The sequence below is a fragment of the Eschrichtius robustus genome, chromosome 4 (genome assembly GCF_028021215.1).
Source record: "Eschrichtius robustus isolate mEscRob2 chromosome 4, mEscRob2.pri, whole genome shotgun sequence".
Taxonomy (NCBI): Eukaryota; Metazoa; Chordata; class Mammalia; order Artiodactyla; family Eschrichtiidae; genus Eschrichtius; species Eschrichtius robustus.
In genome coordinates, this window is record NC_090827.1 from 150,909,901 (window position 1) to 150,937,689 (window position 27,789).

A 27,789-nucleotide genomic window follows, 5' to 3' on the forward strand; every position below is an offset into this window, starting at 1 on the left:
TGATGGGAAAACAAACGGAAGCAAACACAAATGTCCATCAGCAGGGACTAAAAAGGAAAACAAAACAAAACTATGACACTTCCACACGATGGAATACAAAGAGACCAGCAGCGGAGCAAGAGGAAGTGAGCTCTGTACAGATGAAGCTGGTCAGGACACATTGCTGGGCAGCAAAGAGAACAGAGTGTGCATTAGTACAAGCCTTTTTCATGAAAAGGCGAAGAATGTTTGTATTTGCATAAATAAACACTGGAAGGACCTATTTTTAAATAAGTAAAACTGGTTACGTATTGGGACTAGGGGCTGGGGGTGAGCAGGCACTGGAGCCGGTAGATGAGGAAGGAGGTGGGAGCGAGACTTTGCAGGGTAGTAATACCTTCTAGTGTCCTTTCCTGCAGATTTACACCACCTATTAAAATGCCTAGACCTTCATTTGTTCTTCCTTTCATTTAAAAACTGCTTGAGCGTCTATTATAAAACTCTGAGTCTCTAAGAAAAAATAATAGCCTGGTAAGGTACCCGCACCTTTGGTTAACAGAAAAACAGATACCTATCGGGGAAAAAAAAGCTCCCTTACAAAACCAACCTCTTCTGAAATTTTAACATTCCACTCTTTCATTTTATTAAAAAAAAGCCCTTCCCTTGCTTCCCAGACAAAAAACCTCCACAACACTTAAATATCTGGAGCTACTCTGTGGTGCCGCAAAATCAAGATAATGTTGATTACAGATTCAGGAAAGAGGAACAAGATTAAAGTGAGGGTACGAGTCACATTTGCTTATTTTGCAAGTATGCCTCGACTCTCTCCAGGTCTAATCTTCAGAAGTTTTTCGAAATAAAATAATTCTGTATTCAATAACGCTCATGTTTAGAGAAACTAGAGGCAGAAAAGAGACCTCCGGCAAAACAAAGTTCGAAAAAATAAAATCATACCTGCTGAGTTGAGTAAGACGGGGGTGGGCTGTCCACTTTACTTTCCTCCTTCCCAGGGCTCCCGTTTCCTAGAGCTGTGTCTTCCTTCGGGGCTCCCGGGGGCTCCCCACTACTTTCGCCGTCTGCCTCCTCGTCATCAGCCTCTGAAGAACTACTGCTGGTACTGCTTACCTGAGGGGACTTTAAAAACAACCCTTGTAATTTACACTTTTTCGAAACAGAAGAATGGAGGAAGCTGAAACACCAGACACCGTCTGATGTCACTTACTGTCACTATGAAGACGCATGCCCATACCTCATCCTTCAAGGCCATGTTTTCCCCGCCACCGTTCAGTTCACCGTGGATTCCATTCATGCTGGCCACCACCTCGGCATCATCATAGTTACTCAGCGGATAAATATCAGCAAATTTAGCTGACAGCGGTGCAACATCTTCATCATCACTACAACTGAGAAAGCAGAGACGTCACCCCGAGGCCGCTGGCCGCGAGCACGGCGAGCGCACCGCCCGCCAAGCAGACCCTGCTCTCGCTCACAGGGGTGCTACGCTGAGCGCCACGCCTGCTCCTCAGCACCTCCTAGTAACCTGAACGCAAGAGGAAGTGCCTGGGAGATTAGCATTTGCGCTATTTGGAAGAACGGAAAACAAGACTCCAAAAGGAGAAACATTAAGGAAACCACAAAATTTAACCAGATTAATTGATGATACACATCTATTCACGTTGAAGTGCCCTGGTGTACAACTGTTCTCTCTGCCACTTCCAAGCAGACACAATTTTTGATTATAACTAAAGGGGTACGGAGAACAACCGTAGGTCTTTAGCTTTTGTTTTTATAACCGCCAAAATTTCAGACACAGCCAGCTGAACAAAACATTAAAGGCACTTATGTGACAAAATACTACAAGATTTTTCACTACAAGGCCAGCTGTGCCCAAGTCCAGTCATAATCGTAATTATCAGCTTTAGCAAGACATCCAAGCGATGGGCAAATGCAATATCTACCAAAAAAAAGTAAGAAGACTTCAAGGCTGGAGCCTATGAAGACCACTTAAAACGTATGACTTTCTGGTACATGAAAAGAGCTGGCGCAGAGTTCCTGGCTCAACGTGCATGGTTCAAGGCATGACTGTAAATGGACGCCCCACGGGTCCACGTAAACATGCCACCACGTCCGCCTTGAGCCTCAACACTCAATGGCCTCCAGAAGGAACAATCCTAAGAACTGGAGACCTTCTGGCTTTAGGGAAGAGTGTCCACAATTGCCAAACTCAGGCTCTTTTCCACTTTTAGGAAAACAAGAGTCGACGTGCTACAACGTGCTGTCATCCGGAGCTCGTCACAGCAAGCACGGACAGTGCCCAGCGGGCCCCCCGGGGGCCCACTGCACCTGCGGCAGCAGCAGGCTTTGCCCTGGGCTGCACCCACACCCGCTCCCGAGGTGTCAGCATCGCCACGACCCAGAGGAGGAAGCCAAGGTGCAGGAATGAAGGAACTGAAGCACGTGCGCCATGCGATGGAGGCGACCCCAGAACCCGTGAACTCCAGACAGCACTGCAGCCCAGCGACTAAACCGCCACGCTTCTATTTCACCAACTTAGAAGCTGCACCACGAGAGACAACACGAACCAGCGGCCACATGGAGGTCCTCGGATCACAGTGTCTCCCGGGAAGACACGGATCACAAGGTGCTGGCGGCCAGATGCCCAGCGCATCCGCGCGTGGCCCCAGCTCTGCCACTCAACACAGCGTGGGAGGCCACGGCTGGCGCCAGCTGCCAGGACGCAGGAGCGGGGCGAACTCTTCCAATGTAAGTTTTTATTTGACTACACACGCTGAACTGCGGGACGCTCCTGTGATGAGCTAGCTGGCAGCTAGCTGTGAAGCCCGCAACACTCTGCACCGGCTCCGAGAGCACAGGGCTTCTGCGGCTATGAAGCACCTTGAGTTCGGTGAAAGGACTCACAGAGTTCAGGCCAAGCCCTTTACAATTACTTCGTGTTTGAGACCAAACCCATATTGAGAATTGAAAGACTCCGAAGGAAAGCCTCAGAGTCACCATGCGAAATCCAGACGGGGGAAGCGAGAAGTCTGAGAAATGCGGGGCACCATCCCTCCACTGGGAGCCATGGCCGGGGGGCCGGTTACCTCCGCAGGGCTCCCGGCACCCACACATGCTGCGACATGCAGAAGGCATGTTTTATTTCTTAAATAAAAACATACACCCGCGTGCAGCCTGCCCAGAAGCTAGAGCAGGTAGCCTCAACACGAGACACGGCCGCAAGTCCGAAGAAACACGGGCCCCCTCCCCTCCCTGTGAACTGGCCACAGCTGCACAGCCACCTCGCTTGTGCAAAACACCCTTCTAGGTAATGTGGGGACGCGGAGAACAGAACCTTTCAATCGCCTGCTAAAGTGATCATCTGAGTTCCTAGCAAGACGTGGACCAAGCACGGACGCTGGGCTGACGAGGCGGCGGAAGGAGCAGCGGGCTGGCCACCCGTGATGCGACGAGCGCGGGCCGGGCCGGTGCCGGGAGACACTACCCTGCAGACCAACATGTGTGTGTGTGTTTGCCTTACTGCATTTATTCATTCACCTTCGTTTAGGCAGGTCAGGAAACAGTGTCCAAGTTTGGGCTTACTGATTCCATGTTTTAAAAGCTCTTTAGGAAAATGAAGGGTCCTTTTTCTTGAAAAGCACTATAATGCTATCCATACTTCTGCAGACATTACTGTCTCTATTTCTCATCATTGGATTAGTTAAATTTCTGAAACCTTACGACAAAGTCACGACTTACAAAGTTGGTGCAGAGCCGTTGTCTGTGAGGATGAGTCTGGGATGCTGCTGAACTGTAATGGGCGAGCTGGAACCCGACCCTGAGCTTGCCGATGACACGCTAGGTGGGCGCATCTCAGAGAGGCAGTCGGGAGCAGAGTCCACCTGGAGCGGCAGCTGGTGAATGTGGATGTCGCCGGCGACGGGGGGGTCCATGATACCACAAGTGAGGATGTGCGAGAGGCTGCAGTCGTCGCAAGCACATCTGATTGGGAATTAAGGACAGTTACCGAGACAGCCAACAGAGGAGGTCAGATCGTGCTCTTTAGAGGTCGGTGCCGGCCCTCTGCGGGGTCAGCGAGGGTCCCGCAGGCCCGCTGCGCGCACACGCAGGCTCACCTCCTCCTGTAGTTGCAGTTGGGGCAGTCGGGCATGCTCAGTCGCGACGACAGCACGTGCCTCATGGTGTCCGTGAAGCTGTTCTCGCCAGTGACGGTCTTCTTATTCGTCAGCTGGAGGAAACCACGAGACAACGGGTTAGTTTTGCAAGACGCGCCGCCCCATGACACAGCTTATATTTTCCAGTAATTATGGTAGTGTGTGTCACACTCAGAACCAATGACGACAGCTTCCTAAGGTGGGGCAGGGCCAGGAAAAGGGGCCGCAGATGTGTGACGCACATAGCTGTGGGGCTGGGAGAGGCCCTGACACAGGCCACGGACCAGGAACCCCTAACAGGCTTCCTCACCAGCAAACACGCTGCAGCGCCCCTCACAGCAGACACCCAGCCTTTACCCTGAATCTGCCATGAGCTTGGTGCTTGCTAGGTACCAGGAACGTAGAGATAATCACTGCCCTCAAGGAGCTTAGATTCTGGAAGAGGGGACAGGCAAGAAACCAAACTTGAAAACCGTGATGCACAAGGTGCCCTGGGAGATCTGCTCAGCGTGCTGGAGAGGTGGGGAAGCTGCTCGGCAGGTGCCCGGACTCAGCAAGGCCCAGGCGCAGTGCTGGCAATCCCGTCAGAGGCAAGGAGGGCCTCCGGGCCCGCAAAGAGCGCTGAGCTGGGCGTCCGCTCACAACACTCTCGACGGCTGCTGAGCCTGGGCTGAGCAGGAGTGAGTCTCGGGGAACAGCCTCACCGCCATCAGGCCTGTGCACACAGAGCCGTGGCACCCGGCGCCCATGAGTTAAACAGACGTTTATGAGGCACGATGGAAGCTGGACAGTCGGCACAAAGACGGCAGTGGGCGGGTGGGAAGGAACGCAGCAGCGAGGAAGGCCAGCTGGAGAGGACGCCGGTGGAGCAGGGAGAAGGGGTGGACACGGGAACCACCTAGGAAGCGGCACCTAGACTTCCACTGGAGCGGGCGAGCCTCTGGATTTCAGAGAAGCAGCCTGTGGACCGGCCTGGGCAATGGGGTGGGTGGTGGCCAGGAGAGCCAGGGGACAGGACAGAAGCCACACGGTAAGCGAGCGGAGCACGGGGTGCCCTCTGTCTACCTGTGGCGCCCAGAGAAGACCACGGGTGCGGGCGAGGCTGGGGCCACCGACACCTAGGGAAGGCCAAGGGAGCACGCCCGGCAAGGGAGACTAACTGGGAGAGAAGCCGGCACGTGCACGGGAAGCAAGTTTCCCAATGAAGTCCAATGCCCTGAGACCGCCACACCGCAGCCCCCGGGAGTTCTGCCAAAGCGGCAGGCAGAGGGGTGGGGGGAAGAGCCGCTGGAGGAAGGGGTGCGCCGGGGCCGCCAGCAGCCACGACGAAGGCACGGCCCCTGGCACACGCGGAGCGCACCAAGTCCCAGCCCTGCGACTTCACTGTATGCACCCTGGCGAGTAAACCGGGGACACGCCACCCGCCTAGGAGGAGTCCGTGGGGACTCAGGGGTGGCTGTGGCCCGAGCGGGCGGCTCTGTAAACGCGGGTGTCCCCTGAGGGATACAGGAGGAAGGAAGTCGGAAGGAAAGCCAGTTTACACCACTGCCATTAGCAGCGGGCAGAAGACGCAGGGAGGTGCTGAAGCGCTGGCCTCTGGGAGCCGCCCACCCGCAGAGAGCAGTTCCCACTCCCGTGAGCCGCCCCTCCGGCCCACAGCCTCACCTGCTCTTCCACGAAGCGCCTTTGCTTAAAAAGCTCCCAGTCTTCTGTTAGCATGCGTTGTTTCGTTTTCATCGTCATCTAATTCATGGGGGATGTAAAAAACAAAAAGTCTTAGTACCAGCAAGAGCTACCCTGGACATTTTCAAGGGGAGATTTTTAAAGTGATATATACGAGAGACCGCGTCTGCAGACAGAAGCTGCAGCACTACAGAAACGCTACCTGATACTCGATCTCAGCGCCTCACATGACTCGCTCAAAATCATCGCAAATACTTTTCTTGCATGAAAAACACAGCGAGGAGTTCAGATTTTAAAGAGAAATTAACATATCAGAGGTGGATCTGTCAATGCGGTGAGTGGACAGTCACAGTTCACTGAACCACCACGAGGGGCCCTGCACGTAAAGTGTGAGCCTCGGGGACGTCATCCTGAGTGCCACAGCAGGCACCAGGGGCTGCGGGGGGAGGGGGCGGGGGCCGCTGTTTAAGCACGAGCTTCAGCTTGTGAAGATGAGAGAGTTCTGGAGCTGAACAGCGGTGACGGTCACAGCAATGTGAGCGCACTCAGTACGAATGAACTGTAGACTCAGAAATGGTTACGGTGGTAAATTTTGAGTAATGTAGATTTTACCACAACTAAAAAGAAACTGAGGGGAACAGGGAATTAAGAATGGGCTCAAGGCACTGCCTTATTTGAAGGACGAGGCTATGAAATGATTAAATCTTGGTGTTTATATAAATGTATTCTTGTAAATTAACCACTGAAAGGATATGGGATACATATCTTCAAAATTATTAGAAGAAAAAAAAAAGGAAGGGGGCATATATTCAGTTTCCTACAGGGAAGAGAACACTACCAACCGGGAGCGCCCTCCCAGCTGCTAGACGGGATGCTGCTGGATTCATGAACCACCTAATAAATGGCCTATTAGATCTTCAAATTAAAACAAACAAACAAAAACTGCCCGTTAAACCCTCCAAAATAAAACAAGAGTAACTTAATAAAATCAAATTCATGCACTTAAAAATTTTTAATAGTTTAAAAGTATTAGAGAAGAAACCAAAGTTGAAATTACAGTCTGTTTAGAAATAATTGACAAGGAAAGTCCCACAAATCAAATTGTATAAGATGAGCCCAAGATGTAGAAGAAAATGTATAGTTTAGTGGCATTTATGAGAGAATAGAACAACAACAAAAAAAGCCTGAAAAGTATGCGTTCAATGTAAGAAGCCCAAACAAAATGAAACAAGAAATCAACTAGTAAGGAATTAAAGGTAAAAGCTGAAATTTGGAAAACCAAGAAGTAAACGTGATCAATAAACCCAAAAGTTGGTTCTCTGAACTTCCTCCCAGGCCGAACAAGGGAAGGAAAGGAACAACAAAAATAGCAGGAGTGGGAAAGGACACGGACACATACAAAGATTTTCTAAAACCACAAGAGAAAACATCTGTACAATTTATGCCTTTCATATCTGAAGAATAGCTGCAAACAGGTGGCTCACGGCTATCTTGTTGGCCCTGCACAATGTGTTTTACAAGCTGAGCCAACATGAAAAAGCTTTTGAGATTTCACCTAACAATCTAGACTTCTGGCCTCTCTCGACAGCTGGACAGCTCCGAGGGCAGGCTGTGGGCACAGCTGGGACACCAGGAGCACTGGCCGGCCTCCTCTGAGGGGAGCAAGTGCTCTCTCACTACAGTGTGAAGTTAGGGGCAGGGGAATTCTCCGGTAGCCATCATGCACCCATTTGCATCAGCTGCCCTGTAAGCACAAGCTTAAGCCCACCCCTTTATATGAATGATGTGGATAACTTCCCAGGCAAATATCAATTTGTAAAACTCACTTAAGAAGTAGAAAACCCCAAGTAAGTTCATGAACACAATGTTTACTGAAAAGGCAGTAAAAGATACTACTGAGTCCTTGTTCCTTCCCCTGCAAAAATGAACCAGGCCCCAAAGTTTCATGGTGGGGTCTATGCAAAAACCCTTTGTAGAACAGGAAAGTTGAACTATTCCTAAAAACTGGGAAAACATGGAAAGTTCTCAATTCATTCTATGAGATTAGCATAATTATCCTTTATACAAAACAAACAAGACCTCAAAGATGAAAACTCAGTAATACCTCAGAATACAGATATAAAAATCCTAAATAAAATACCTAATAATGGATTAAAGAATAATATATTATAATCTAGTAGGGTTTAATTCCAGGAATGCAAGGATGTCTCAAAATTAGGAAGCCTAATCTAATTCATACAAAAACACATAAAAAGAGAAAAAACATACAAATTTAATGTCTATTCCTGCTTTAAAAAAAAATTTTTTTTTAAATTTATTTAAGTTATTTATTTTTAGCTGCGTTGGGTCTTCACTGCTGCACACAGGCTTTCCTAGTTACAGCAAGCGGGGGTTACTCTTCATTGCGGAGCGCAGACCTCTCATTGTGGAGGCTTCTCTTGTTGCAGAACATGGGCTCTAGGCGCATGGGCTTCAGTAGTTGTGGCACATGGGCTCAGCAGTTGTGGAGCACGGGCTTAGTTGCTCCGTGGCATGTGGGATCTTCCCAGACTGGGGCTTGAACCTGTGTCCCCTGCATTGGCAGGCAGATACTTAACCACTGTGCCACCAGGGAAGGGCTCTTTAATTTGCTAAAAAGTATCAAAAATTTGTACAGCAAGCATCAGACTTAATGTGAAACCTCCAAAGCGTTCCACAAAAGCCAGGAACTGCTGCTAGTAACACCCTTACTCATGACGCTCTGAAGATTCTAGCTGAAGTGGAAAAAACAAAACACAAAGTTCAAATGCTAATAAAGAGGATAAGACAAAACTATTATTATTTGTAAACGATATCATGGTCTCCTAGAAAACTCAAAGCAATCAATTCCAGAACTATTTGAGAGATGATAACACGGTGAGATGACTGGACACAAAGCAGAACTCAGCTTTCCTGTAAGGACCAGCAACAACTCCTTAGAAAATTTATTCCACCATTTAAGATGCTACTCATGATAGTCCCTAAAACTGTGAAACACCTACGTGTAAATTCAGTAAGAAATGTACAAACTATAAAACCATAATATAGGCTATAAAAGACAACCTAAAGAAAGAGATACATGCCATATTTTTGGATGGGAAGAGTCAGTATTGGTGCTAATTCTCCCTTTGGGTAACGTGGGTCTGCAGTTTTCAGGAGAAACATTTTTCTTTCGTGAGTAACTATTACTGTTGCAAATTTTAAAAATGATTTAAAATGAGCTACATATTAGAAAAAGTAGTCATTTCTTTATCTTATTACAGAGGTCAGTACAGAGCGGTTTGATAAATATAATCAGCAGAAACCTCCTCTTTGACCTCCTCTTCGCAGCCTCTGGGATTAATTTTGTGCAACATTTGGGTACCTGTAGGCTTATATATGTGTCACACAACAAATAAAGGATACATTTTTTAAAAGCAAACAAGAACAACGGATTTCAAAGCTGTCAACTGTCTCCCCATGGCCATACTTATTTGTGAATACTAATTATTTTACAGATGTGCAACATTTTGCAATCTTGCATTACTATGTAGTTTCTAAAATGCTACTTGATTACAAGAGACTGATATCCATTCCAAGGATTCTAGAATGACTGGTACCCTCTGGATGCAACTAAAATTGCTCGATTTCCATAACTGGTATTAATGGCATCGTAGTTCCTTGACAGGTGAATGAAAATAAGAATGCACCTTTGGGTTGCTTTAGTGAAAGAGGATGGTTTTCCACTGTAAGAAGACAAGAGAATGCTTTTTTTTTTTTCCTTGTAAAATACGTGTAACATAAAATAAACCATCTGAACCATTTCAGTGGTATCCCCATCTCTCTTCATCTTGCAAAACTGAAACGCAGTCCCCATTAAACAATAACCGCCCGCCTCCCCTGGCCCCCGGCACCCACCCTTCTACTCTCTGTCTCTATGGATTTGCCTACTCTAGGGACCTCAGGTGAGTGGGATCAGACAGGATGTCTTTTTGTGTGTCTGGCTTATTTCACTTAGAGTAATGTGTTTAAGGTTCTTCCACGTTTTTAGGTCTTCCACCTAGGTCCTTGATTCACTTTGAGTTACCTTTTCCATATGGTATTAGATAAGGGTACAACTTCATTCTTTTGCAGGTGGATACCCAATTTTCCCAGCACCATTTGTTGAAAAGACTGTCTTCTCCACATCGAAGGGTCTTGGCACCCTTGTCAAAAATCACCTGACCATATACGCAAGGGTTTGTTTCTGGGCTTTCTACTGTATCCACTGGTCTATATGTCTGTCTTTATGCCAATACCACACCGCTTTGATCACTATGGCTTTGTAGTAAGTTTTCAAATCAAAAGTGTGAGTCCTCCAGTTTTGTTCTTTTTTCCCCCAAGATTGTTCTGGCTATTCTGAGTTCCTTGAGATTCCATATGAATTTTAGGATGGGTTTTTCTATTCTGCAAAAAACATCATTGGGATTTTGACAGAGATTGCACTGAATGTGTAGACCACTTTGGGTACTACTGACATTTCAACAATATTAAGTTGTCCGATCCAGGAACACAGGAATGTGTTTCCATTTATTTATGCCCTCTTTATTTTCTTTCAGCAATGTTTTGTAGTTCTCATTGTACAAGTCTTCCACCTCCTTGAGTAAGTTAATTCCTAAGTATTTTACTCTTTTCAATGCCATTGTAAATAAAACTGTTTTCATAATTTCCTTTTCAGATTGTTCATTGTTTGTATGTACAAATGCAACTAATTTTTGTGTGTGCACTCTGTATCCTGCTACTTTGCTGAATTCACTTACAGTTTTTAAATTCTAACAGTTTTTTTTTGCAGAGTCGTTAGGATTGTCTACATATAAGATCACATCATTTGCAGGGATCGTTTTACTCTTCCTTTCCAATTTAAATGCTTTTTATTTCTTTTACTTGCCTAGCTGTTGTGGCTAGATTTTCTAGTACTATGTTGAATAGAAGTGGTGAAAGCAAGCATCCTTGCCTTGTTCCTGATCTCAGAGGATTAAAGGCTTTCTTTCAATCTTTCATTTCTTTTAAAATTAATTTTTATTGGATATGGTTGCTTTACAATGTTGTGTTAGCCTCCACTGCACAACAAAATGAATCAGCCATACATATACAGATATCCCCTCCCTTTTGGACTTTAATCTTTCATTATTGAGGATGATGTTTGCTATAGGTTTTTTATATTTGTGGCTTTTATTATATGGAGGTAGTTTCCTTCTATTCCCATTTTGTTGAGTGTTCTTAATCATGAACGACGGTGAATTTTGTCAAATGCTTTTGCTGCATCAACTGAGATGATCATGTGGTTTTTCCTTGTTGATTTGGTATGTCATATTAATCAATTTTCATACCTTGAAACATCTTTGCATTCCAGGAATAAATCCTACTTGATCATGGTGTATAATCCTTTAAATATGCTGAATTCTGTTTGCTAGTATTTTGTTAAGGATTTCTGCATCAACATTCATAAAGGATGCTGGTCCGTAGTTTTCTTTCCTCGTAGTGTCTTTGTCTGGCTTTGGTATCAGACTTACGCTGGCCTCACAGAATGAGTTAGAAAGTGTTCCCTCCCCTTCAGTTTTCTGGAAAAGTCTGAGAAGGATGGGTATTAATTCTTCTTTAAATGTTTGCTAGAATTCACCTTTGAAGCCACTGGGTCCTGAACTTTTCTTTGTTGGGAGATTTTTGATTACTAATTCAATCTCCTTACTAGTTATAAGTCTATTCAGATTTTCTATTTCTTCATGATTTAGTCTTGGTTGGTTCTTTGTTTCTAGGAATTTGTCCATTTCACCTAGGTTATCCAATTTGTTGGTGTACAATGGTTCACAGTACTCTCTGGTAATTCTTTTCATTTCTGTAGGACTGGTAGTAATGTCCCTACTTCATTTCCGATTTTAGTAATTTCAGTCTTTTTTCTTTTTCTCTTGGTCCATAAGCTAAAGGTCTGTCAATTTTGCTGTTCTTCTTGAAGAACCAACTTCTGGTTTCACTGATTCTCTCTACTGTTTTTCTATTCTCTGTCTTTGTTTACCTCTGCTCTAATCTTTATTATTTCCTTCCTTCTGCTAGCTTTGGATTTAGTTTATCTTTTTTTTCTTTCTACAAGCTGCAAACTTAGGTTGTTGATTCGAGATCTTTCTTTTTTAATGTAAACATTTATAGCTATAAGAACAAGTATTTTTAAAGAAATAAATTCACTTTCAGTTTTACTTTTTAAGACTGTATTTTCCTTTTAGAAAAAACGTGTATATTGTTATTTTGGCACACACCCCATTTTTATCAGGACAGCGGTGATACTACTGTGTATTATATTCCTAATATATTATATTCCTAGCAGCAAGGAGATTATCGCTCAGCACAGTGCTTAGCACACTGCACAGTAAGTCATCATTTATCTTCTTTCTCTTCACCTGAATTATCATTTTAGTTACACCGTTTTTCTGAAATCATCTAAATAAGATCACAAGTTACTGATACCATCAGAAGCTTACACTGACAAAACATGATGGAAAAGTCAGGGATAAATTAGACCCCCCACTCTAGTGGATGGCACCAATCTCTGCAGAAGGAACCGCCAGCTGCAGTGGAAGCCCCTTCAGATAAACTCCAGACTGAAGGCTCCTCTGCGACAGACGGCAAGCCCCCTGCTCGACACGAGGACCAGCACTGCTTACGTGCCCGCAGGCCTTCGTTTGCACTTGTACTCATGAACGAGCGTCTCCCCACTGCCCCACTATGGAACTCTGCAAACTCCCCGAGTAGCGCTCAGCATCAAACACAAAGTTCAACAAGCCCCACTGTCAAGGCCAGAGATGCAGGGGACCTCACAGGTCACCTAGTCCAGCCACATCTAAGATTCCGATGTCGGGACTCCCCTGGTGGTGCAGTGGTTAAGACTCCACGCTCCCAATGCAGGGGGCCCGGGTTCGACCCCTGGTCAGGGAACTAGATGATCCCACGTGCATGCCGCAACTAAGAGTTCGCATGCCACAACTAAGGAGCCCACATACCACAACTAAGGAGCCAGAGAGCCGCAACTAAGGAGCCCGCCTGCCGCAACTAAGACCCAGTGCAGCCAAATAAATAAATATTAAAATAAATAATTAAAAAAAAAGAGACTGGGCTTCCCTGGTGGTGCAGTGGTTGAGAATCTGCCTGCCAATGCAGGGGACACGGGTTCGAGCCCTGGTCTGGGAAGATCCCACGTGCCGCGGAGCGGCTGGGCCCGTGAGCCGCAACTACTGAGCCTGCGCGTCTGGAGCCTGTGCTCCACAACAAGAGAGGCCGCGATAGTGAGAGGCCCGCGCACCGCGATGAAGAGTGGCCCCCGCTCGCCACAACTGGAGAAAGCCCTCGCACAGAAACGAAGACCCAACACAGCCATAAATAAATAAATAAACAAATACTTAAATAAAAAAAAAAAAAAAAAAAAAAAGACTGCTGTCATTTCACTTCTGCACGTCTCCTCTAACAGGGAGGGGGCAGCTCTGTCTTCCTGTGCTTCTCCCTGGGGTCAGACTTCAATCGCTGGGCTGGAGGCCTCTCTCTCCAGACCTCCTCACAGCACTGAGGACAGGGGCTGCCCCAAGTTCCTGAGGCTGCACCGCCATTTCCTGTTGGGGTCTGGCCTGTTCGGAGACGCCTTGAGGACAGGCAGCGCACCCCTCACATCTGGACTCCAGAACTCTGTCTAGGACCCTCCCCAGCACAGGCTTCCAAGTGACAGTCTGTTTACTGCTGCCCATCAATCTTTCAGCATCTGATCCGCCCTCCAGTTGATTCGCCAGGACCCAGCTTCTCTCTACACGTCTGCTACTACTGTAGATACTAACGGGGTGGCAGAGGGGCCCAAGGCAGAGCTGCCAGTGTCGCCGGCCAGGCCCACAGCAAACACTGCCGGGGGCGCCGTCTGGACGGACTGTCTGCTGTTGTCCTTGCAGCAGTTCAGCGTCCACGTGGACCCAGGAGGTTCTCAGGGGACACGGCACACGGCGTGGGAGGCTCTAGGGTGTCCACACAGACGGTGCCCCCCTCGTCTCCTAGTCCAGGGACCCTGAAGACAAACCAAGGGCAGTGGAAGCAGCACCCCTGGTGAGGGCAGACGCATCCTCAGCCGGCTGGATGGGGGTGTTTTCCTCAGCCTAATGTTGGGGACAGGGGTTCCGTGACCTAATGCAGTCCTCCCTTCCTGTAAGCTGAGCTGGCAGGACAGAGACTTAGCAGGTGGCGTAACCTCGCGGGTTCCCACAAAGCAGCCCAGACCAGCTCCTGTTTCTCACACGTCTCTCTCCCTGAGAAGCCTTCGCACATCGCTCATTCTTTTACAGCAAGAATGCCTCATCAAATTTCTTCTATCATCAGCCTGGGCCCCGACGACAAGAGCTTAGCCAGGGAAAGGCTGGCGTCTAGTCTTTGATTTTTTTCTGAAGGTCCCTCCTTCACAGAGAATTGATGCCCCAATGTCCCGGGAAACCAGGGCTCCCAATTCTCCCCCCTCCTTTGCACTCTGGATAAACCACCTCACTTAACTGACACGGGGTTTCCTCTAAGGGTAACCCAGTAACCGGCTCGGTGCAGCTCAATTCAGAACACAAGGGACTATTTACTGCAGTCCTGCTTTTTAGTAACCACATACACACAAAACTGATTCAGAATTATATAATACAAAGGCTCAAACAAAATCAAAATGTCACCTAATCTGATCCTGTCCTTTCACAAGTGGGAGACTAAGGCCCAGGGAGGGGAAAGGCTTGAACGAGGCTCACAACCAATCCGGGCAGGGCCTGGCGCCAAACGCCCCTCCGGGTCCTCCGCAGGACCTGAGTCCAGAGCACCCCAAGGAACAGGCAACAGCCCCTGTCCCCACGCACCAGTCTCCCCTCCGGGCTCCTGTTCCCTCCACTACCCGGACAGCAAACTCCTGAAAACGGGCCGGTGCGCGTGCAGGCAGCAGAGGGGAGGGAGCTGTCCGCTCCTCTGCCTCTGAGTGACTCAGCTGCCGGCTGCCTGGCCGCACAAGGCCGCAGGGGACGAGCTGGCTGCAGGTCCAGGTGCAGGATGCACAGGAACGGCAGCTGGAAGGCAGCCGGGGTCACGGCTACCTGACCCCGTGCCAACATTTGCCAAACTCAGGCCAGTCAAGCAACCTGGGGCCAGCCCTGCCCCCACAGCGGCCGAAGCTGAGGCGTCAGTGGTCAGCGACGAGCCACGGCTGGAGAATACGAGTGCCCCGGGGACCCCGGGACAGCGGGGAGCGTGTGCCAGGTACAGAGTGGCTCCCGAGGCCACGTGCTACACACGCAGCAACTGTGGAAGAGGCCAAGCGCACGGCGCCGGCGGAGCCACCTGCCCAGACGAGCTCAGCTCAACAGCGCTGAGTTGTGTCACGTTACCAAGGCGCACCCGACAGAGGGGAAAGCCAGCATCACGCGGGAGAATACGGTCAGAACCGTTCTCCGAGGTTCTGAATGAGAGACTACTTACAGTAACGGTCCCTGAGGCTGCAGAGGGAGAACTGCCACACAAAACACGGAGCGAGGCTGGAACGAACAGTGACGTGGGCACACGCCAGTCCCTTCCTTCTTCCCAATCCCTCACCACGCTCAGATGGCAACGCCGAGACGAAGCGTCACAGCCAGCGGCCAGGCGGCACCCAGGATCCCAGGCAGACACTGCACCACCACCCGCCTTACGCCAGAACCAAGGTTCTGTTTTCCTACAGCCTCAAAAGTACAACACAGAGCTCTGTCACTGTTTCCTTATTACTCCTCACACCCTGCGCTACCCTGGAGAAGATGCACGCTGAACGCCTCCCCTGCCCAACCCTCCTGGGGGTTTTAGAAAGGCGGGCTGGCTGGCCGGGACGCCGGCTGGAAGCCCTGCCCGCAGGCCCCATCCCCACAGCAGCGCCTGCCTTCCACCCTCCTCCAGCCCTGCAGACCGCCTGCCCAGCACAGCCCTGTGTGTTCGTGTCTGCGCTCCCGCTCGATACGCTTAGGGACGGGTGGAGAATGGGCTGTGACGCTCACGTGTGGCCAGTGTTCAGCAAACGGGTCCTGACACGACAAGGCTCAGCCATTTCCAAAGGCCTCAGAGGCCCCCGCCGGCAGCACCGAGTCTGGGCAGCAGCCTGTGCCCGTGACCGTGGCTGCACCCAGGCCAGCAGGGACCTGACCGGCAGCTGACCCCGCGGGCGTGGCTGGGCGTCCCCTCCGGCGCAGCAGCAGCTGGGAGCCCCCGCTCGCACGCCTCCCCTGGGCACACGGCCCCTCGCGGCGGGCTCCTCGCGGCCGTCCCGGCGGCGCGCACCCACCTGCTCGTCCACGTAGGCGTCGATCCTCTTCTGGCACTCCAGCCACTCCTCGGCCACCCCGCGGAGCTCCTCCTCGGAGCGCTGGTACCGCTGCAGCAGGGTGCTGTACGTGTCCTCGTTGCAGGTGTCATGCGTCGTGGTCCCCAGCCTGGGGAGAGAGGCCTTTCAGCACTCTGGCCATCATCTCCCCTCCCGAGGTGGCAAGTGGGACACCACCACACACCCCACGAGGCTGCTGTGCGGGATGAGTTAAGCACAGAGCCCAGGCACCCACGACAGAGTCTGGCCTAGAGAAGCAGCTCCAGGAAGCAACAGCTCCTAAGAAAAAAATGAGTGGTGAGTAACGCTGTTCTAAGAAGACTAAGGCCCAGAGATTCAGTTCACTAGATGTGGGGTCGTAAACTGTTTTTCCCTACTGAGATTCACTGACCCAGAGAGAACAAAACATTCACTGAGAAATACAAAATTCGGACCTGGTTTGCAAATCAAGCAAAACAGGAAATTCGGTTCAATAAAAAATATAGTTATAGTTTCATTTACTCTGTGTATCTTGTTAAGAAAGATGGTAAGATGGCAGATGAGAAAATAAACAGAAAACAAAAGACACAAATAGAGGTAAACACCTGGGCTTCTCAAGAGGAGGGTGGCACGGGAGAGGAGAAGCGGGAGAGTGGGGGAGGGGTGCAGGCTCACAGGCAGCTTATCTTCAGACACCGTTCCTTTTCCCAATACCTAAACATGTCAACATCTGAACCAAAGCAACGGTGATAAAGACCTCATAACAAAGAATTTCAAAATCAAAGGCAACATTTACAATCGCTCAGGAGCACAAAGATGATGTGCAGGCTTAGTAATCACTGCTGTTCACACGAAAGAGCTGGAAGTTACCCACTGGGATCGGTGATACCACCCCAGACAAGCTTCTCACTACAGACTACGTCACACCTGCTTGTTCACACTCAGACTCAGACACACATGCACTTACAGACGTATGTTTTGAAATGGAGATGCTCCCATGTTAAGTGAAGAAAGGACTACGTCATCATGTGTAAAGATGCACATGTGTGGGAGGCGTGGACACTGGAAAAAATCTGGAAGCAGCACCCAGTTGTGTTTATGGTACCCACCTCTCTTCAGGGTTTCCTTTGCTTTCAGAATTTTATTGCAATGACAATCTAATAATTTTATAATGAAAATAAACAATAGTGATTTTAAAAACAAGAACTTTTCCATGGGTGCAGACACCTCCCTTTCCACCCTGGTGACCACCGCATGAAGACGCACGTCGTGCGAGTGGACTCATATTTGCTGAAGCCGTCTACAACGGCTCCATCACTTCAAGGAGGGAGCACGCAGAAAACAGGGTCACTGAAAAGCTGTGCAGGAAAGCCCAGAGCCAGGAAAGGGAACGACGCGACCCACGCGGTGATGGGGCTGGCTCAAACACCGGGGCTGTCCCCAGGAAACAAAAGTCCTCAAGACCCAGAATCCAGTGCCTCTCCGAGGCCCCCCTGGCTCCACACAGCACGTGGGCGCCCCCAGGCCTGAGAGCACGGCAGCCCACGAGGCAGCGGTCTTCTCCTCAACCCCTGCCTCTGCAACCCTGCTCCTCACAAACTGATTTCCCCTCTTCATGCAAACCCCACCTTCCCCGTAAGGCCACCCAGAAGACTGGGATGGAGGCTGAGGGAACTCGTGCTCTCCTCCCGCTCCTGCCCGAGGTGAGAACCGCTCTCCTCCTGTCCTACACCACAGACTCTACTTAGAGCCAGTGGAGGGCAAAGCAGCCGGGGGTCCTGGGACTTCTGTGGTGGGGCACTCAGAGCACAAGCTGTAGGCACAGGGCTGGAGTCCAGAGAGGAAACAGGGAGCTGCTAGACTGCAGAACGTGTCCTCAGGGCCAACAGCATCAATGGGTCAGCAGGCAGGTTACTACCTAAATATTCACTCTGCAAACACATGACGGTTAACAGCTGGTAATATCGATTATGAGTATTGTCTATGTGAAACAATATAAGTGATAAGGAAAATGATATAAAATCAGTTCAGGTACGTTTACTTACAAGCCTAATTAAACATTCCCCTAACAATGAATATATCAATATACTTAAAGACGAAATTGGGCAATAGCTACTAAAACCACCACAACAAATAAGGAGACACAATGGGGCTCCTGGTCTTGCCAGAGGGATGGAAGCAGAGTCTGACAGAGCTTCTGGTTTCACACAAACTCTCAGGCAGCACAGACAGTGGCCTGGCCTGCTGGAGGACCCAGACCCTGGCGTCGCTACACGACAAACGGAGCTGGTTCCTTAATGGGTAAATTGTAAGGGAAAGTGGATAGGGGTGGGGGCCTGCACGTTAACGAATCTCAAAAGGGGGCTTCCCTGGTGGCGCAGTGGTTGAGAGTCTGCCTGCCAATGCAGGGGACACAGGTTCGAGCCCTGGTCTGGGAAGATCCCATGTGCCGCGGAGCGACTGGGCCCGTGAGCCACAATTACTGAGCCTGTGCGTCTGGAGCCTGTGCTCTGCAACAAGAGAGGCCGCAATAGTGAGAGGCCCGCGCACCGCGATGAAGAGTGGCCCCTGCTTGCCGCAACTGGAGAAAGCCCTCGCACAGAAACGAAGACCCAACACAGCCAAAAATAAATAAATAAAGAATTATAAAAAATGGTTAAGATGGAAAAAAAAATTATTAAAAAAAAAGAATCTCAAAAGGCACGGAGGAAAAGGGGCCGGGAGTGGAGGTCAGTGTTTAACGGTGACAGAGTCTCTATCTGGGGTGACATCCAAGTTTTGCAAATAGTGGTGACAGTTGCCTGACGTTATAAATGTAATTAATGCTATTGAATTGTACATTTTAAACTAGTGAACTATATGGTGTGTGAATTCTATCTCAATAAAGCTGTTAAAAAACAGAGACATAACTTTCCTAAATTAAGTCAGTTCCTTTAACAAAGTCAACCTTTGGGTAGATCATTTGTATTTAAAAAAAGAAAAACAAAACTACAGCAAATAAAAAAGCAGGCAAGACTATGGGAATGCACATGAGTAATAAGAGAATAAAGAAAGGGGGACTTCCCTGGCGGTCCAGTGGTCTAAGACTCCACGCTTCCACTGCAGGGAGCGCACGCTCGACCCCTGGTCGGGAAGCTGAGGTCCCGCATGCCGCACAGTGCGGCCAAAAAAACAAAAAGAGAGAGAAGTAAGACAGGGAGTTACGGGATCGCTGTGCAAGCCAACTGAGTGACAGCTCTGGGCGAGGCTCCCGTGCCCAGTGGGCCACGCAGACGGACTTGCTTCTAGGTGAGCACGCTGGGCTGGGGCTAAGGGATGTTCACCCGCTATCAATCCATTCAGCTTACATTTATTTTGTGTAGTCTTCTGTATCTGTATTTTACTTTATAATGAAGTTAAAACAAAATGCAGGCCCAGAGACAAAAAGTGTCAGTGTTGCAATACTCACAACTATGGATTTTGTGTGCCACAGACATAGTCATTACTTTAGGGGGTAGCGTTTGTATATAAGTTGTCACAAAATTTTTAGGAGTTGTTAAATAGGTATCTGTAAACTACAAGCTCAAATCTGAATTGTTCTTTGTTGGGCCCAACAAAGGTGTCTCCTGGGGAACTCGAAGGAATGGCTCCTTCTGGCGCCCCGGACTCCTGGGGAACGCCCTGCTTGCCTTCTCCCCAGCTTCCATCCCCATCTCCAAGCACCCTGTCCCTCACCGGCTCCTGAGAGCAACTCTGCAGCATGACCCCAGGATTAACACCGAAGACTCTAAAACACTGCTGATCTTTGGAGACTGACCACCATTCGCAACGAGCAAGATGAGAAAGCCAGAGCCAGGGCACAGGAAAAAGTGGAGCTTTATAACACATTTCAGGTTCCTGCCACCCACCCACGGTTTGATGAGAGGCCCATCAAACTCCCTGGCCCCCCAGAAAAAGAAAAAAAAGGCTAAATACCCTGGAATGCTGCTATAAGGACCCCACCCCCACCCCCCCACGCACACACAAGATGCATGTCTTTTTATAAAAAGTGCTCTTGCTGGATTTGAGCATCGTAACCGGGCACAATCTCCATGAGGGTCGCGGTTAGGACACTCACGTCTCTGTGCACCCACCATGGAACGTAACGGCGCTGTCAGGGTGGGTGGGAAGCAGGCGGTGGTGCGGGAGATGCTGGAAGCAGGGTGCGGGCCACACCAGTAACTCTTTGTCCTGACCACCTTAGCCCCAGTCCTCCTTCCCTAGCTGCTTTTAAGGTTATTCTTGCTCCGGAGGTAAGGGTGAGAAGTGGGAATAGCTAGGACCCCTCAAATAGGAGTTAGGAATACAGGAAACAAAGACTGGATTGAAACATGGATTTCAAGGGGAAAAAAAAAAAAGGTGAGTACTGTGTAAGTTAACTGCAACGATAATATACTGACGTAAAAATAATTACCCTTCTTTGCGAATCTGGCCCAACCATATTTTGGTGTGGACCTTTAAACCAAGATGACTACAGTCTGTGCTGTTCTGTGATGCGTCTACAGCCTGGGAATCTGTTCACAGGTGGTAAGCAGATGAGGAACAAAATCACCCGCTGCAGGGCTGAGGTAGCTCACACCTGGCTCTCTAGCACAGGGACAGCAGATCCAAGGAGAGGCCCAACTTGTCAAGCCACCTCGGAGCAAACACCCCCGGCTGCACTTTCCCCTTCCCCCTCACCAGGGCAAGTGACCCGAGGCTGTACTTGGGACTCCGGGCTGGGCACACCTGATGAAGCCCCACGGAAGCTCTACAGCAGAAAGAAGAACCCAAGCCATGAGCCACGATGCGAAGCGAATGCCTGAGAGACCTGACAGCGTGTCTAATCCCTCCCCTAGCGCCCCGGAGCCCCTTAGCACCACCAGCCCTCCCCCTGCCCCCCAAGTGCGCCAGCACAGACCACACCACAGCCACCTGGCAAAGCCTGGGACTTGTCAAGTGAACTGCTATGTTTACCACAGCTTTTCCCCATTCAGGAGAAATCTGTGAGGCTAAACCTTAGTAGCAATGATACTGGGTTTATTATTTTAAAGTTCAATCGTATTACTCTTTGGGTTTCGAGCTTTCTACCCAAACTGTATTTTCCCCTAAGCCCGGTAATTTCCAGGCAAGAACTGCCCCTGCAGTGGCGTTCGGGAGCACGCCGTCACGCCAGCAGGACACGTGCAGGTGGAGGCCGAGTACCTGATCTGCGACACCAGCGCTGGCAGGCTGCTCTGGAGAAGCGGCTCCGAGAAGACCAGGTCTTCAAAGAGGTGCTTGTTGTGCAGCTCCCACGTAACCTGGAACTTTTTCAAGTGTTCGTTTTCCTAGTTAGATAGACACATAGAAGACACACCCAATCAAAGACTGACAAATTCCCAGAAGGGCTTCTCCCCCCGCCCCCAAACCCACAGCCCTCTGACCAGGCCCAGAGCATTCTGCGCAGGAGGGGCTGCTACTCCCTGTGCCTCCGGCCTCCCTTCCAAATGACTCAACACAAAACAAAGGGGTGGCAAGACGCACACAGACGAGGGGACAGAAAAAAGAGAAACCAGCGTACACGTCCGGCAGCCATTTCTCATAACCATGCCTCCCAAATGTATTGCACGCCCTACCTCTCAAACAACTTAAATAAACGCATACAAATCCTCTGATGCCGAAGGACAATCGTGTCTGAGCCTGTCTCGAGAAGTCTCCCGTTCCGACAGACACAGCAACTTCCCTGCTAGAGATGCTGTGTGGAAGCTCTGCTCCTTCTTTCCCTGGCAACCATGGGCAACCTCATCAGTCACTTCCTTCTGAACAACACTTCTGAACATTTGGAAGCATCCTGGCCATCACAGCGAGTGACCTCCAGAGAGAACAGGGTGACCGGGGCAGACAGCACCACGACCTCCCCACGTGCAGCGTTCACATTCAACAGCTTCTGGCCGCAACCACGCGCGTGTAAACCCACACGCCCGTCTGTCAGTCACACGCACACCACTCGTGGTGCACCACCTCGCACCTGGGGAAACATTCCTCACCTGAGTGACCGACAGTCTGGAGAGGCTTCACTGGGCACCACACTCCAGTCCCCTCTGAACAGGTGACTCATGCCACCCCATGTACTGGTCTGTTCCTATTTACTGCATAGCCCAACTGAGCTGAAATTATGACACCTGGAGATGTCAGGACACGATCTACGCGTGGAGATTCCATTGCCCTGTGCCCTGATCACTGGTGGACGGAGGGGCCGAGAGGGCAGCTCGGGGCGAGCAGCTCCTGTTCCCGAGCACACACCTGCGGGACGCTGCGGAGCACGCGTGGCCCTGCCCTACCGCGCACGCACACCTGCTCTGCGAGCCGCACGCAGCCCCCTGCTTGTACTTGAGACCCACACGGAGACTCGGCAGGGCATCCATGACGTCTGCAGGGAAACTCAAACCCCCGACTCTGTCAGCGCTTCCAGCACCTGTCCTCACTGCACGTTTTGCCAAAACACCAGGGCCTCCCAGGTCTAAATTTCATCATTCTTGTTTCACACGCAGCGTCTCTCGGAGCAATTACGATACAGGAAAGCTGGGTGGGGCAGAAGACCAGGGCCTGGGAACCGAAAAACTAGGCCCAAGGCCTGGAATGAGGCCTGATTACAAGCACATAATTTTAAGAACGTGCTTGTAATAATGACATAGCCACCGAGGCAGTGAGGAAAGGACATGTGTCACACACTTCAGCAGAGACCACTCTGCACAGGCGCGGTGCCAGCATGAGGACACAGAGACTAGCGCAGCAGGTCCCTGACTGCCGGGAGTCCCCAGGGGACAGAGGATTGGCGACGGTCTGATTTATGATTTGTCTCCATGACAAAGGAGCTAAGGCAGCAGCCAGACTAGGCCCTCAGCCAGATGAGAGAGGGTCCAGGGGAGGCGTCCAGGAGAGCCGAGGTCCTGCCTGGCCTCCCCTGTCAATCTCTGGGACAGAGTCAACAGTCCCTGCCCGCCAGCCTGTGAGCAACCCTGGGCACTAAGTTATAATACTTGCACGGGTGGGACCACAGCTCTGGATTTGGGCTCACATTAACTAAAGGTAATAAAGGTAAAGACCGATTTATGAAGACGTTTGGCATTTTTTATGAAATCTGAAATTATACTTCCAGGTGAGTCATGCAAGGGAAACAGCAGACCCCAAACTCGTTTCACAACCTCAGATCGACTCGGGACAACAACACAGGCTAGTAGTAAGGAGTACTTCCCGTGGGCCAGGCCTGGTTCCTAGTGCTTCCCACATGCGAACTCATCAGCGCCCACAGGAACCCTGAACTTGGTGCTGCCGTGCCCCATTCACAGGCCAGAAACAGTGTACACAGGCTGAGCAACATGCCCTGGGCCTGGGGGGACGGGGTCTGCGGTGGGGGGGGAGGGGGGGGGCGGGGGGTGCTGTCACAGCTGCTACGAGAGACGAGACCCGGGGGTCGGCAAAGACTTGGTGCTGCCCCAGCCGGAGGCCAAAGAAAAAGCTCCCGGATGACCTGAGCCTAGGCACTTCGACCCAAACCACTCTCACTTCTCACTTCACCTGCAGGGAGGTGTTTGGGGGTTGGAAGAAGAAAGAGGAAGTGTGTACAGTCAAGTCCTGCAGCAGAGCTTGAGAAACAGCTGGAGATTCAAGATTCTTCTGGCCTTATAAATGGAAATTCAGATTTCACAATTCTTACAGCCTGGGAAGGCATTTCCTAGGTGAATGGAGGCCTAACTTTGGTCCCAGTTTTATTTCAGTGTTTACAATCATTAGAAAACCTGTGGCCGGTCTGATGCCCGGGGGCACGAGCACATTTCCCAGGAGAGGCATGTGTCTGAAGACGCCTCTCCACGCCCTGACACGGTCCGTGGTCCTGCGGCGGCGGGAGGGCAGGAGGGCAGGAGGGCAGGAGGGGTTGTCTCCAGAGAGGCTAAGGGAGTGAGCACAGCATGAGCTGGCAAGGTGTGCACGGTGAGTGAGCTTGCTGCTTCAAGGACAACTGACCCCACTTGTGGCCAATCCCAAAATCTGAGCTCTCGAGCAGAAACCAGAACTTTGGAAATCTTACATCTGCCACTGTGGCCTTGAAGCTTCTCCACATTTAAAGATCTTTCTGATGAGGATCGCAGGGATGGTGACAAAGGCCATTTTTAATATTGAATATCGTGCTGCCTAACGTGACACTGAATATCTTCAGGAAGATCTGTGTGGCTCATTCAGTGAACCAGTGTTTTCCACACGACCGACGTCTGATGCTGGAAAACCACTTGAAGTGTGAGCTACACCCGCGGGCTGTGACGGAGCAGAGCCGGCTCAGCTCAGTGACACGGCTCCAGGTCCTACACTGCAGCTAACCGTTAAGAAGCACTGCGACTCTGGTGTATTCTCTCAAAGAAGAATATCCACAACAAACTGAAAAGTCTATGAGACTATTCTTCCAAACACGTATCTGTGGGAGGCCCAGTTCTCTTCAAAAACTTCAACCAAAACAACCTATGAAGACAGACGGAGCACAGAAGCAGATGTAAGAATCCACACATCCTCCGTTAAGCCAGACACTAAAGAGATGTGCAAACGTGTAAACGGTGCCCCTCTTCTTACTAAACGTTTTGTTTTGGAAAACAGTTTTTTTTATTTAGAGATATGCTGTTTATGTTATGCAATGAGCTGTTATTTTAAAAGTGATTTAATGAATATCTTAAATTTCTCCGTTTTAATTTCACCACAGTAAATACTGATAGATAAAATCTGCACAAACAAGAGCTATTTGGGGCTCTCAGTTTTTAAACTGAAAGGAGTCCAAGTCCAAAAATGCTGAGACTCTGAGACACGGACTTGGAAGTTAATCTCACCTCGGCTCTGTCAACTCTTACCCTGCTCAGATCATGGGGTAGACCCAGAAGGACGCTGTTATAAATCTGTGAACTGTTCTCAATCCGGTTTGAACACCCCAAACACAAAAAGAGATTTTTGAGATAACTGGGACATTTTTCTGAGCGCACAGAAATCACCATAAGTTTTCTCAGGTGTGACAACGGTACAGTGGTTACATGGGATGAAGTGAGCTCGCAGAGGGGATCTGCGTGTTGCCCGACTCACTGACTTCTAGGCTTGGGGGTTTTCACGTCACATCAACAGCCCCCCACCCCTGCCAAGGTCACCCTCGGCACAGGCCCTTGCTGTCCCTCCTGTGGGCAGGGTCTCTCCTGCCCCCTCACAGAGGCTGTGATCATCTGTGGTCCCAGCATTATGTGCTGGAGCTAGGCCGTACCTCCTATCTCCCAGGACGAGAAGAAATCTGTGGAGGGAATGCTGGCTTCTGAGCACATGACTTTCTCAGGATTCCACCAGCTTTCGATTTGTTTTTCCCTCCAAGGCTTCTTGCCTTTCATGCCAACGCAGCAATGCGCTTTAAAAGATTCTACCTTGTTTTAGCCTGTTATCCAGAGTTCAGCTGTCTCCCTTGGAGGAAGGGAGAGTCCAGGTTACTGCTGCGGTGTCTCACTGGAAACCAAAGTGAGTATCTCCACGTGCGAAGAAAGTGAAGTAGATCACTGACCAAATTAGCTGTATTTTGAGCTTAGAGCTGATGCTCAGTAAACACGGTCCACATTATTTTCTGGTGGCTGAGGAAGACGGCGTGCGCTCTAAGCGGCCGAGGAGGGTGAGGCGGAGGTGGCCCTGGCTGGCTGGGGGGCAGCAGCAGCTCTCCGCACTGCTCTGTGCACCAGGCTCAGGCCAGTGCTGGCACAGAGCAAGCGGCAGGGGAGCTGGGCTTCTGGAGGACAGGGAGACATTCAGTGAGCCGGGGGTGGGTGCTGCTTGGGACGCCCGGGGGTCAGCCCCTCAGGCTCGGTGCTGAACAGGGTAACCGCCCGCCCATGCATTCACCCGCTCCTTTTCTCACGGCGGGTGCTTCCCTCGAGGTTTTCGGGACTCACTTGCAGGAACGGCAACGCTCTACTGAAGTGATGCTGCTTGAGGAGCTCTGTGAACCCCCCGAAACTACCTGCAAAATTGGTTAATTTTTCTATCGAGGTCTATCGACTTTAGAGTCACATAAAGACCTTACGCTTAAAACCTTCGGAACCACTGGTCACTGCATTTCTTTTAAAATGCAGTTTTACCACTAAGAAAGCACCCAAAACCAGCCCAATGAAGTCTCACTTAATAATAAAATTTGAGTGATGATGAGAAACTCCACAGACTATTAGTAAGTCGAGAAAGCAAAGACGGCTTGTCCCTCCTTCCAGCCGGCAGCTGCGCTTGAGGCTGTCGAGGACCAGGCCCAGGAACTGAGTTTCTACCAGAGGCCTCCGTCCACCCAGTTGTGGTCATTTCCCTTCTGAGGCAGTCAGAGACGGCCCACAGGGGTCGGCGTCTTACGTGGTTCTATAACCTACGCTCAGCCCAGCGCTGGGCTGGCAAGTAGATCAGTGACTACGAGCCGGGGGGGGGACACAGGTGCCCTGCCGTCCCCATGCTCTGCACTCCCCCTGAGAACACAGCCCCCATCTGCAGAATTCACAGCACAGCCACTCCTCTGTCTCCTTCCTACTGTCACCCACTCCGGCCCTCACCTCACACAGTCTCCACACCGCGCCCCCAGGCCCCAAGGTCCCCAAGCAGTACTTCCGCTTTCATCCAGCAGCCAAGTCCAGAGGGGAGAGAAAGAGGAGAGGAATCAGGCCCCCAGCCCCGCCTGCACATCTCGGAGGAGGGGAGGGGCGCGCCGGGCCTCCAGACCCCCCCGCCCCCGCCCCAGGCAGGGGACGTAGCCGACTCACCAGGGTGCCGAGGAACGTGCTGATGGTGCGCGCCGCCTGGCACAGGGCACCGTACTCCTCGAGGAGCAGGGAGATGAACTGGTGCGCTTGCGGGGGGCCCTGCAGGGCGGACGGCGACTTCACCCTGGACGCGGCCGACAGCTGCCGCAGGAGCCGGACCTTCATCTCTAGCACGTACTCTCGGGCCTGCTGCTCCAGCCGCTGGTACAGCTGGTAGGGGTCCCGCTCGCAGAGCCTGCACAGGAGAGAGAGTCACCACTCGCCCGCAGGGGGACCCTGGGACCCCGGGGCTGCCCACCTAATGACAACCGCCGTCTTCTCACAGTCAGCCCGCTCGACAGAGGGGGAGTCCCAGAGTCACTGGCCAAAAGGCAGCGACCGGAGCCCACTGAGAGCTCGCTGTCAAGCCCCGAGGCGACGCCGGGTCAGACGCGAAGCCAGGTGGCTGGGCGAGTCCCGGGACTCAGGCAGCCAGCAGGTGGCAGAGCGGGTACAGCTGAGCCGCGCGGGGGCCACAGAACTGCCGAGCCCGGGAGACCCCAGCACTCATCTCTGAACGCTTATATGCGGACAGGTGAAAAGCCACGGCCCCCAGAGGTGACACCTGGGCTGCAGCACGGGAGCGGGCTGCTCTTTCTTCTTCCTAGGAATTCAGTATCTGATCCAAGTGGGCTTCTTCTACTATTCTCATAATCAGAAGAAACTTTACAGACAGTATATCTCCTTTTAAATCATCCCACCAAAAAATAATAAAAGCGATAAGGTAAAATGTGTAAGCTGAAGATCAGAGACAACAAATCAATACATGCCCCAATCAGGCCAC

General features: G+C 50.5%; 1 protein-coding gene across 3 annotated transcripts in view; it reads right to left on the reverse strand.

Moving 5' to 3' along the window:
- FAM193A (family with sequence similarity 193 member A) overlaps positions 1-27,789 on the reverse strand; it is a 172,788-nt gene that overhangs the window by 44,592 nt on the left and 100,407 nt on the right. For all 3 annotated transcript variants that reach the window (XM_068543553.1, XM_068543552.1, XM_068543554.1), the window contains 8 exons: positions 26,967-27,201; positions 21,382-21,506; positions 16,162-16,309; positions 5,814-5,891; positions 4,110-4,222; positions 3,733-3,975; positions 1,229-1,382; positions 934-1,113 (listed from right to left, as the gene is read on the reverse strand). In XM_068543553.1, the coding sequence (XP_068399654.1) occupies positions 934-1,113; positions 1,229-1,382; positions 3,733-3,975; positions 4,110-4,222; positions 5,814-5,891; positions 16,162-16,309; positions 21,382-21,506; positions 26,967-27,201 (1,276 nt within the window). The remainder of the gene's footprint in view (positions 1-933; positions 1,114-1,228; positions 1,383-3,732; positions 3,976-4,109; positions 4,223-5,813; positions 5,892-16,161; positions 16,310-21,381; positions 21,507-26,966; positions 27,202-27,789) is intronic.